Below are 12,013 nucleotides of genomic sequence, written 5' to 3'. Positions count from 1 at the left end.
CAGTCTAATTTATTTTCGTTTTCTATGGTTAAATTATATTCTATTTCTTAATTTTCAACATAATTAATGATTACAAAAATTTTTAATTCAATCCATTTTTTTTTCTTGAAAGTATTAAAATAATGTTATATTGCACATTGAAATATTTATTTAATAGACGACTATTTTATTTTAATTTATTATTTATTAATTTATTAATTATTATTATTTTATTATTTATTAATATTTATTATTTATTTAATTTATTAATTATTATTATTTTATTATTTATTAATATTTATTATTATTTATTTAATTTACTAATTATTTTATTAATTATTATTTATAATTTACTAATTGTTTAAGATTTATTATTATTTATTTAATTTATTAATTAATTTCTTTGCAGCAAGAACGCAACGTACATTGAAATCCCAAATTTTTGAAATACGCAGAGAATTTGAATGGAACATTATAAGGGAGTGTCCAATCTAGTATTTTAAAGTCTACGACACATTTTGCTGCTCTGCAAAAGAAGCTACTTTCACTCAGTGTCGAATTGTTGCAGTATGTACGGTGTTTCATCGACAGATGAATAAATGTTGGAAGTGAGAGTATGTTTGTTCAATATGAATCTTTTTCTGCTGTTAATCTTTAATTGTTGATTTATTATTACTATTTACAGGTGTATTAATACAAAAATGAATAATCAATTTTTTACGATCTTCATCCATTCAAATAACCAATTTGCAGTTTTGATGTAATATATTGGAATTAATGTACAATAATTTATAAATATTACAAAGATATAATATTACAATGTACGTATATTACACATAATATTGATATACAAGTGTCATATTTTATAATTATTATTGGCATCCACGTCAGCATTTATAAATACTTATATTGTAACAACATTTATATTGATTACATAAATTTTGTATTTTAGTAAGAAATGGCTCCAGTACCTTTGGAAGGTCACCAAACACCTGTAACCAATAATATTCCACAGGAAGGGAATCGAGGTGGTTCCATTTCCCTTGGCATGCTCATTGATTTCATCATACAACGTACTTATCACGAGCTCACGGTGTTAGCTGAATTGTAAGAAAATTTACATAATGCATTTTTTTACATTGCAGGAAGTAGAAATTCAATGTATATGAAAATCAACATAGTTCGAATGGAATTTAATGTAAAATTATACAAGTAATATACATGTCTGTTTCACACAAAGTATGTATGTTCACAGATTACCTCGCAAAACAGACATGGAACGCAAAATAGAAATTTATAATTTTTCGGCTAGAACTCGACAATTGTATGTGAGATTATTAGCATTAGTCAAATGGGCCAACAGTGCTTCCAAAGTTGATAAGTCTGCGGTACATTATTTTTTATTTATCATGATGTTTTGAACTTTATATACATATTATGACATAATTTGTCGTTGTTGAATGATTATTGGCTAAAGAGAATTTTTTTACAGCATATAATGGCTTTTTTGGACAAGCAGTCTTTGCTTTTTGTCGATACAGCTGATATGCTTGCAAGAATGGCTCGTGAGACACTAGTACATGCGAGATTACCGAATTTTCATATTCCTGCTGCGGTGGAAGTTCTTACAACTGGAACATATAGTCGCCTACCAGCATGCATAAGAGTAATTTTAATTTATGAATCTTCGTCGACATATTAATATAATTTTTTAAATCTCAAACTGCATTTACATAGACACGTATATGTTCTGACAGGAAAGAATTGTTCCTCCAGATCCAATTACACCAGCAGAAAAGAGAAGCACACTTCAGAGATTAAATCAAGTTATTCAACATAGATTAGTTACTGGAAATTTGCTCCCACAAATGCGCAATTTAAAGATTGAGGCAGGAAGAGTGACATTCCTTGTGGAACAAGAATTTTCAGTATCACTTACAGTAATGGGAGATGGTCCAACAGTACCTTGGAGATTATTAGAATTGGAGATTTTAGTTTCGGATAGAGAAACAGGAGATGGAAAAGCTTTGGTGCATCCATTGCAAACTCGTTACGTACATCAAGTAATATTCTTTTAAATAAATTACTGCGCTATTTGTTTTATCTTTTAATTATCTAATGTTAAATAATTCTAATTGCAAGGTGGTTCAGTCAAGATTGGCAGAAAGTTCGAATCCGTTATCTGAAGTTTACCATATTTTACACTATTTCTGTCAGTCATTACAATTAGAAGTACTTTATTCACAAACATTACGATTAATACGAGATAGATTGGACGATCACATTCATGTGGATGAATATACACCAGGAAAGTGTCTCTCTGTCTCATATTGGAGAGAATTAACTAATAAAGATCCTCGATCAGAGTTGGGATATAAATTAACAGTTCAGGTTGACCAACATGATCCTGCAAGGCCTCTTGCAATAGTACATGTTCCATCTTTAGGCAGCAAGGAAAGTGAAATAGCAGACAGAGCAATTAGATCAGATCAATTATCAATGGAATGTTTGTTAGTGCATACAATATATGTACGTACTAGAAGTAGATTATTAGATCTGAAGCAAGAACTGCAAACAATGTTGAAAGATATTGAATGTACACTAGCTGGTTCACCTGCAATCCTCTCTGTTCCAATTTTGCAACCTTGTTTAAGAGCGGAACATTTATTAGTTACCGTTGATACGCATACTGGAATGTTGCAGTGTCATGTACCTCAATACGAAGTTCCTTTAATTCCGGAATTAACTACTGCTTTAAATGGTGATCATTCTCGTCTTCCAACTTTAATATCAGAACTTAGGTAATATTTTCAAAATTTTTATCTCACTTTATTTCTTTCTCTTTTTTTTAAATCTATTCTTTGTTGTTTGATGTGGCTAATTTTATTTTATTTGATGTCGCAGATTTTGGATAACACAAAGACGATGTGAAAAAACACTTCAACATCTTCCGGCAACTTCCCATGAACGTTTGCCAGTGCTTCTTCATCCTGATCATCCAATGTCAAAGATTAGTAGACATCGTATGTTTGTACAACTCCATCGACATCCTACAGTAATTTTAATAGTAACATTTAAGGAAAAAGAAACTTCACCATGTGAAATTGAATGTTCGTTTTATCTTGCTGTTGTAAAACATAGTTCCATAGAAGATGATCCTCATGATGATAGCATTGAGACAGAGATTCCAAAAATGTATTTGAAAGTTCAAAGTTTAATTGAGTTTGACACCTTTGTCATAACTCATGGTCCTTTTACTAGTGTTGATAGTGGTCAGTATTCTAGGTTAAACAATATGTTATTAAATTTTTGTTCTTAAAAAAACAAATAAACAAAATTGTGTTTAATATATCACAGAAGTTTCGGAAGCGAATAACGCTAAACGAAGAAGTACAGGACCTAGTGGAAGGTCAGATGCCAGTACTACATTACAGAACAGAAGATTCAAACAGCCTGCATATTTTATTCCAGAATTGGCACATGTAGTTGCACTTTGTGATGAAAGGATACCATTTGTAACATTAGCACAAGAATTAACTAAAAGAGATATAGCACATCAAGGGCTTCAAGTTGAAGCAAATGCTACTGCATTAGTTTTAAAACTGGTTCAGTTACCTGCCCCTTCTACAGGAATAAATACTAGCTGTGCTTGGTATGCTCTTCTTAAAAGATTACTCAGTGTTTCAATTAGAGTTCAGGGTAAAGGTATGGCTAAAACATGGATGGCTGAGTTTGTATTTTATGGAAGCCCTTTATCTAGCAGTCATCCAAAAGAACAAGGTAATGTATTGTTGAACATCTTTAAAACTTATATGTTATATTATGTTTAAATAATATATAAAAATATGTTTAATTTGTATTAGGTTTACGAAGACCAGTATATTTTCAATATGAAATGGGTACAGCAGATACGGTTTCGCGTACAGTAGATGCATTACTTAATGACTGGGCTCAAATTGTATATCTTTATTCTATTGTACATGATTTAGCAGAGTATTTCAAAATGGGTATAGTTTTCAATCTTATTAGAGAATAGTATTAAATTGGAAGTTTTATGTAAAATTTTTAATTTGAATGTTTTTTTTTTATGTTACAGAAAAATATAACTTGCGCAACATGATTAGTATAAAATCATATAACTATAGTAAATTGGTTCTTATTTATGGGCCTAATCGTGGAGCTACTGTTACTGTGCAATGGAGTACCAATGACAAAGCATTTAAATTAATTTTTGGGAAAAGTAAGTATTATTTTTCATTTTGTACTAATTATACAACGTATTTACTTTAGTGATCTGTATGATCCTTTATCTATTTGTGGTAATATAATAGAAAAAGTTATTGATACAAATTTATTTGTATTAAGTGGCAATGCAATGGCAGTACAATGATATATTTTTTATGATATAAATATCAGAGATAATCAGATTAATTTAGTAAGTATTATAATGTACCATTTTTTTTAGATTTGTAATAATTTATAGCTATTTACAATAGCAAGTTTTCAATTGATTTTTAATTCATTAGTATACCTTGATCTTTTTTTTTTTTTTTGTTGTTTTAAATCAATTATTTTATGTCACATCAACTTCATGGGTTATTAGCGACAACAGAAAGAGGGATTTTTTATATGTTGTAGATCTTGGTGTGTTTCAGTTATTGTAGCAGGCTTGATGGTCCATTAGGTTATTTTTTAAGGTGGGCTTGACTCTGAGTTGTTTTCTTAGCAGTAGGTATACTTTGCATTGTAGTATGAGGTGGTCTATTGTTAAGGTCGTCTTGCACCATTCGCAGAGTGGTTGGTTTTCTTTGGTGAATATGTATTTGTGTGTTATTTTCATATGTCTGATTATTATTCTTGATATTATGACTTGGTCACGCCTTTTTAGAGCAGGTGGTATTTCGTTCTTGTACAAGTTATTTTTGATGGTTAGCAGTCGTGGTTTCACGACTTTAAAGTTTTCCATTCGTTGTTCCAATGGTGTTTGATTTTTTGCTTTAAGTGTAGACAAGTAGAGAATCGAGTGGTAAGTTTCTGTTGTGGTAGGGGATTGTCGAATTCGCTGCTTCCTTAGCAGCTTTGTCCGCTCTCTCGTTCATTTCAATTCCTGTGTGGGATGGGACCTATATTACTGTAATTGAGTTATTGTTTTTTATTGATTCGATGTAGGCGTTTTGGCATTCGTGGATTGTTTGTCCATTGGTTTAGAATTGAGGCGATAGCATTTGTGGAGTCACTGAAGATGGCGAATTTAGATGTGGTTTCGAGGGCATGTTTTAGTGCGTTAAGTTCGACAGTCAGGATGGACGTCTCTTGGTGGAGCTTGACTTTTGTGGTTGAATGTTCGAAGACGATCAAGTAGCCGGTGCCGTTTTGGGTTCTTGAGCCATCTGTATAGATATGTTTATGGTCTTGGTATCTCTGGGATAGCCAGAACAGAGATTTAAATGTGTTAGGGTTGGTTTGTTTTTTGTCATGTTTGCGTAAATCGGTGTCGATTGTGATTATAGGGACAGTCCACGGCGGAAAACTGGGTATATTTCTTGGGGTTGCCAAGATAACTTTGGTGTTGAGATCGTGTTTATATTGGGAAATTCTATTATAGAATGGGAGTGCGGTTTTCTTCATCGGGTATGTGGTGGCAGCTGCGTTCTGTCGAAAGGTATTTAAGAATACAAGGTTTTGTAGTGAACTTGATGCTTAGATGCATTCTTTTGATTTTTAGAGGAACTTCCATTGCTTCGCTCAGGATGTCAATAATTGGGCTGGTTCAGAATGTGTCCACTGCTATCCTAATTGCATGGTGGTGTATAGAGTCGAGTTTTTTGAAGGTTTGGTGGCTTGCAGAGTTGTACACGATAGATCCATAGTCTATCTTAGTTCTTACTATTGTTCTGTATGTAGATCTCTTTTAGTTCTTGTCCGTTGAGGCTTAGATGAATGTTGATGTAGTGTCTACGTTTGCTGAACCGATTTAGAGCTCGAGAACTTGAATCCAGTATTTAGTGACCACTTTTGGAGGTTTTTTAGACCGTTCTGTAGTAAAGTTTAGGCAGTGAGTGGGTTTCTTCCTCTGGATATTATAGTGAGGTCATCATTGAATAAGAATCCTTTGACCGCGTTAGATAAGTTTGTCATCACATCATTTATGGCTATGAGAAATAGGCCTTGATCTTTATTGATATAAACTTTTTTTAATATGTTTGAAATTTTTAGTATATCTTATAGTTGATGCAGATTTACCAGAACATAAAATAACGAGTATTATGTCGATATTTTTCGGTTGTACTTCCGTAAATCTTCTAGAAATTGTAATACAAAAATACGGATATAATACCGTTCTATAATACCCTACTCCTAATTTTTGTAGCCTTCCTATTTTATTGCAATATATGTGACTTTAAGTTTTTCTATTATTACTATTAAGCAGAAGTTGTCAACCGTGTTGTATTATCAAAATTATAATAAACTATTTCCAAATTATTTTTTATTGCATTATATTGCTAATTTAATACAAGTACATCTTACATACTCATTGTTAATTCAGTATATTTTTACTAATTTAAAACTTTTATTAACATATAGGTCCAACTAGTACTATTACTAATGCTCATTCAATTATGAAGGAACAACTTGAAGCTCATTTAAATAGGCACAGAAATTTAGCGCAACTTATACACGTTCTTCATGAGACACTTCAACCTCTCACATCAATCAGTAAATTGCCAACGATACCGCAACTTTGTGTTTATAATTCGGTATGGTTTAAAATTTGTTTTATTTCATTTTTGTTTATTAAATATTATTATATTTTTTTCTATTGTACTACCTGTAAGTTTCGTTATATTTTTTTATAGAGACCTCAAGTGCCAGTACAAACTTTCACTATCATGCCACAATGTGTAACTCTAGTCAGAATTGCGTATCAGGGTATGTACTGTTTAGAACTCCGTTTGCGAGGAAGTGGTTTAGTGAGTTTGCGAGATGGGGCATACAGCCGTTTTGATAGAAGTTACGTTGTAGATGAATTCACTCCCACACAAGGTCTTAAGGTAATAATATTACATTTAATAATAATTGTTCATAATTTAATATTAATATACTAGAATTATATTAGAAAATATAATACTTCCGAGAAAGGTTACTTTTTATAAAATATACTTTGTATCTCACAGAAGTGAGTACATATCTCACTGTACAGAATATTTTGTATGATTTGTCTTTTTATTAATTTATATTCATTTGCTAATTATATACAGGCATTTTTATCTAAATATGTGGATGAAAGTGCAGTCTCTCGTAGAAGATCTCAATCAGAAGATGATAATCCTCCTTCTCCCGTAACAATGGACAGCGATGGTGGCAGTGGAAGTGGAAATGTAGGTTTTTTAAGTCATCATAGAAGCGGACCCCAGTCACCTGCACAACAAAGAGATGGATTAAGATTTCACCCACCTTTGACTCCACCTTCTGGTAGTAATCCTCATACTCCAGCTAGTCCACATACTGCTAACATATCACAGGTAGCTTTCATATTTTATTTTGAGGCTATATATATTCTGCTATCATGTGTTTTCTTTTTACTTTTAATTTCCTCTAGACAAATCAACATCAAAGTTTTGGAAGTAGTCCAGCCACTTCCTTCAATTTGGCTTCACCACCGTCACTACCACCAAATACTCCCAACATGTTACCACATCCTTCACCAGGTTCTGGATTAGTTGCTAATAGCCCTCTAAATCCGATGCATGTTCCTAGTCCAGCTGGATTAATGCCAACATCTTCACCAGGACCATGTAGTAATGTTCCAGTAGGACATTCTCCTGCAGGATCCTTCATGCAAACTGGTAAGAAATAATGTTTAATTAAAAATTTAAATTTTATTACAAGATGGATTATTTTAAAATCATGGTACTTTTTTTTATATTATCGAGATATAATTGATTAATATTTTTGAATTCAATTCAGCATGAATGTAAAGGCATATTTGTGTTTATATATCCATTATCCCTTATCCATTTTTCTTATAAAAAATTTGTAAAATGTAAAGTTACAATATAAAATTAAACATCTATACCTGAGAATAGATTATGTGCAATTAAATAGAAATTTAGCCTATTTATTGTTAATAAAACAATTTTGTGCCACTGTCAATTTAGTTTTTGGAGCTAAATTAAGTTGAAAAAATGAGGGGTGAATAAATTAAACATATTTTTATATCATTTTTTCAAGTTGTTATTTTATTAGTTTTATTTTCTTTTCTTTCAATTTATTTTTATTAACTTATATTCTTAATTTAACTTTAATATCTTTCATTATAAAAAATTTTTAGGTTTCAAAGTAATGTTATAAACAATCTTTTTCTAATTTTGTTAACAAGTTATATTTGTTAAAAAAAAAAATAATTGTAGTACAGATTATCTTTCTTCCATCTTTCCGACAAATAGTTTTAATTTACGAGTCGTACAAACGTTTATCATATATTTAAATTTCTTAATAGAATCATCTAAATATAAAACTTCATAATCTTTTATTTGAATTTAAAAAATAGATATTTTTTTTATATTATTAAGCGTACTAAAAATATCACAAATTTTAATTAAATTATATTGAGATTATAAAATGTATATAATATTTTTTAATAAGTCCGATTGATAACTATTAAATTATAATATATTTTGTAATAACTATTTATTTAGGACATATAGATGGAAGCCCATTTCCATCTTCACAGAGCATGGCTTCTCCAGCAGCCTCTAATTGGCCAGGATCACCTAGTGTACCTAGACCGTCTCCGGCACGTCCTGCACAGAGTCCAGGGCATGCATTACATAGTCCACAAGCTTCTGATCATAAAGCTGGCACTCATATCTCAAGAGTACTTCCTCAACGTTCATGGGCAGGAGCTGTACCTACGCTTCTAACTCATGAAGCTCTAGAATTACTTTGTTGTCCTTCTCCACATCCTTCTGGATTTCCTGGTCCTGATCTTTCGCCACTTGAAAGATTTTTGGGATGCATTTATATGCGCAGACAATTTCAACGGTTCATACAAACTGATGATTGTGTAAGGATATTTTTTAATAAGTATTTTTTATCTACTAGTTATGTATTTTGTACTTTAGAAATACAATAAAATTTATATATTCTATTAAATTGTTTATAGTTAACAGCGATAAATAGTACAGAACCAGGAGTTGTACACTTTAAAGTAGAAAGTTTACAATGTCGGGTTGGCTTAAATCCACAACATTTACAATCTCTTCACATAAAGGTACAACCTCTTCCAGAACATAAAGATCAATGGACACTCGAGGAATTACAAGTAATATTCTTTTCATAATTGAAGTTTTCCTAATGTTATTCTTTTTCTCTTAATATTTTATTTTTATGCATTCTTTTTTTCTTTCTCAGATTATAGAAAAGTTCTTTGATACAAGAGCAGCAGCCCCGCCATATAAACCGAATACGCTTTCCGGTTTTGGTAGAATGTTAAACGTTCCATTCAACGTTTTGAAAGATTTTATACAAATTATGAAATTGGAATTGGTACCTGGCTTAGCGCAACAACAGCAACTTAAATGGAACGTGCAGTGGTGCTTACGAATTCCTCCTTCTGCAACTCCAATTGTACCCACTGGCATGGCTGCAGTATTAGTTTGTAGAAATAAAATTCTTTTCTTTGTATGTACATATAATTATTATTATTGAATTTTATTGAAACAGTACTAACGGATTAATTCATTATCTATTGCATATTACAGTTACAAATAACAAGAATTGGATTACCATATCAAGGAGAAACACCGTCGTTGGTTTTACCACTGGTTTATGATGTTAGTACAAATTTGACGCAATTAGCAGAGAAAAGAGATCCAAGTCCTGCTTCAGCAATGGCAGCAGCGTCTTTGCAATTAAAGAGATTTGCCGAATATGGTGCGAATCAATCCGAATGTTCTCTGTTTCCTGCAGTTAGAGATTTATTAGCCAATTTGACTCTTCCCTCAGAACCTCCAGTTATGTCTCAGGTAAACAGATAACATATTTTTAAATTTTTTAAATACTAAGCTAGAACAAAGTTACTATTTTGAGTGAAATTTATTAGCGGAAACGAGAAATATTGTTTATATTTTACTTTTGTAGAGGTACATATTTTACTATTGTTTATATTTTACTTTTGTAGAGGTACATACACACAATAAATTCTTGCCTTTTTTAAAAGTGCATTATGTTCGTACTTTTACTTAATTTTGTTCTATCATATTTTGTAAATATATTGCATAACTTATTCAATAAAATTTTTATATTAAATAAGATTTTTAAAGCTAACTTTACACTATGTATTATATTATATATTTTAAATGATGTGATTTTAAAAGATTAATTTTTGATATTAATGTTTATCATAGAATTATACAGCTTGTGTTTACTTATAAAACTATCGTTTTATAAAAAATCGTTTATAAAAATAAATAAATAAATAATAACGATAGTATAATATTTTTAATTACATTTTAATATAAAAATTAGTTTATTAAACTTGCTTGCAAATGTATTTAGACTTTTCAGAAAACTTATTTTATTTGACAAAATAAATAAAAAATATCAGTTAGAGTAAAATTGTAATGAATTAGAAAATTAAAATTAAAATTTTATTTGAAATTTATAATAAAAATTGAATTACTGCTAAAACTATTTTGACGGTAATTTAAATATATTTTATAATTTTCACAATGAGTTATTTATTACAAAAATTATTGCTTTTAGGTAGTTCCATCGCCAGCTGGTGGCCAAGTAACACCAACACAACAGATTCAAAGTCCTGCGATGCAATTGCATTCACCTATGGCTGGAAGTCAGGGTCCTCCCCAAGCATATGGAATTCAAGGAATGCCTCCAATGGGCATAATGGGTGGACCACCTCAATAGGACATGCTTTACTCTCCTAACCCCCTAAGTTTACCGAATCAGTCAACATGGATCAACTGAATCGTATTGTAAAGTCCGTTTTAAAAATATACATAATTCTTTCCTATTTTTTTAATACAACGGACCATAGTGGGGACTTGTAGGAGAGTTGTTTCATCAAGAAGGAAGTTGGTTTCGTAAAATCTCATATTATTAATCGTACTTGTAAAAATGAAAATAGTAGTCAAAATATTATTCATATGACTTTACACATATTGCAAACAAATAGTATTAGCATTAAATTTAAGGATAGACGGACCAAGTTTATTTGCAAATGATTTATCAATTAATCAAAATTTACTTTCAATAAATTTTATCTCTCTTTTAATAATCTTGTACTTTTACATAATTGTGCATTGTTATGCTGTGGATATCAGTTGCAAAAAAACATTATATTGTAATCTTTTTTTTAGTTAAAATTATGTTAAAAAATGAAAATCATTCATAATATTTCAAATTCTTTATGAAAAAGATCAAATTTTCTGAATTTTTCAATTTGGTAAATTGTAGAAAGAGTTAATTATGGAAACTAAAACAATTTGTTCTTTTATTATAAAATAGTGACTGTGATACTAGTTCAAATATAGAATAATACGAATTTTACAATTAAATTATAGAATGATAATTTAAAATCACATATGTAATAAATATAAGTCTTGTATTTTCAACTTTCAGTTGAAATTATCTTTATAGTTAAATATTATATTTATTATATAATTAATGATAATATTACTATAAAATTATCTCTGGTGCTGTTAAAAGTGTAAAAAGTTTTATAATATCGTAATTGTAAATTAAACATTTTTAAATATAACAATGTTTTTAGGCTTGTTTAGTTCCAGAGATGTCAAAATTTTTAAGATTTATTGGTTAAATAAAGATATTTATTTATAATCAGTTATGAGTAACAGAAATACAATAATTTATAATAATATTGTATTTTATTATCATTTTTGCAATAACACATAAAACGCTACTTTTAAAATTGTCAGTTTTATTTTATAAACAAATTTTTAAAATATTTTCATGAAATAATGTATAATTATATTTAAAAACTAAAAATAGA

General features: G+C 29.9%; 1 protein-coding gene across 1 annotated transcript; it reads left to right on the top strand.

The window, feature by feature from the left end:
• The first annotated feature begins 486 nt into the window (after positions 1-486).
• On the top strand, positions 487-11,327 carry LOC122529392 (mediator of RNA polymerase II transcription subunit 14). Its single transcript, XM_043655498.1, has 20 exons — positions 487-593; positions 665-800; positions 932-1,086; positions 1,235-1,367; positions 1,472-1,645; positions 1,737-2,042; positions 2,122-2,780; positions 2,884-3,251; positions 3,337-3,759; positions 3,843-3,986; positions 4,076-4,219; positions 6,565-6,737; positions 6,837-7,031; positions 7,239-7,502; positions 7,580-7,826; positions 8,679-9,046; positions 9,146-9,304; positions 9,394-9,663; positions 9,744-10,007; positions 10,747-11,327. Exons 3-20 carry the CDS (start codon positions 938-940, stop codon positions 10,906-10,908), a joined length of 4,602 nt encoding a protein of 1,533 aa, XP_043511433.1. The 5' UTR covers positions 487-593; positions 665-800; positions 932-937; the 3' UTR covers positions 10,909-11,327.
• Positions 11,328-12,013: the final 686 nt, after the last annotated feature.

The sequence above is a fragment of the Frieseomelitta varia genome, unplaced genomic scaffold (genome assembly GCF_011392965.1).
Source record: "Frieseomelitta varia isolate USP_RPSP 00005682 unplaced genomic scaffold, Fvar_1.2 scaffold_131, whole genome shotgun sequence".
NCBI lineage: Eukaryota > Metazoa > Arthropoda > Insecta > Hymenoptera > Apidae > Frieseomelitta > Frieseomelitta varia.
Note: the sequence above shows the minus strand (reverse complement) of the source record. Positions and strands in the feature narration are given on the sequence as shown.

Coding starts and splice junctions, on each gene's coding strand:
- LOC122529392 (XM_043655498.1), top strand. CDS start 938: ATGGCTCCAGTACCTTTGGAAGGTCACCAAACACCTGTAACCAATAAT. Junction 3,987..4,075: donor AGCAGAGTATTTCAAAATGG/GTATAGTTTTCA, acceptor TTTATGTTACAG/AAAAATATAACTTGCGCAAC. Junction 6,738..6,836: donor AACTTTGTGTTTATAATTCG/GTATGGTTTAAA, acceptor ATTTTTTTATAG/AGACCTCAAGTGCCAGTACA.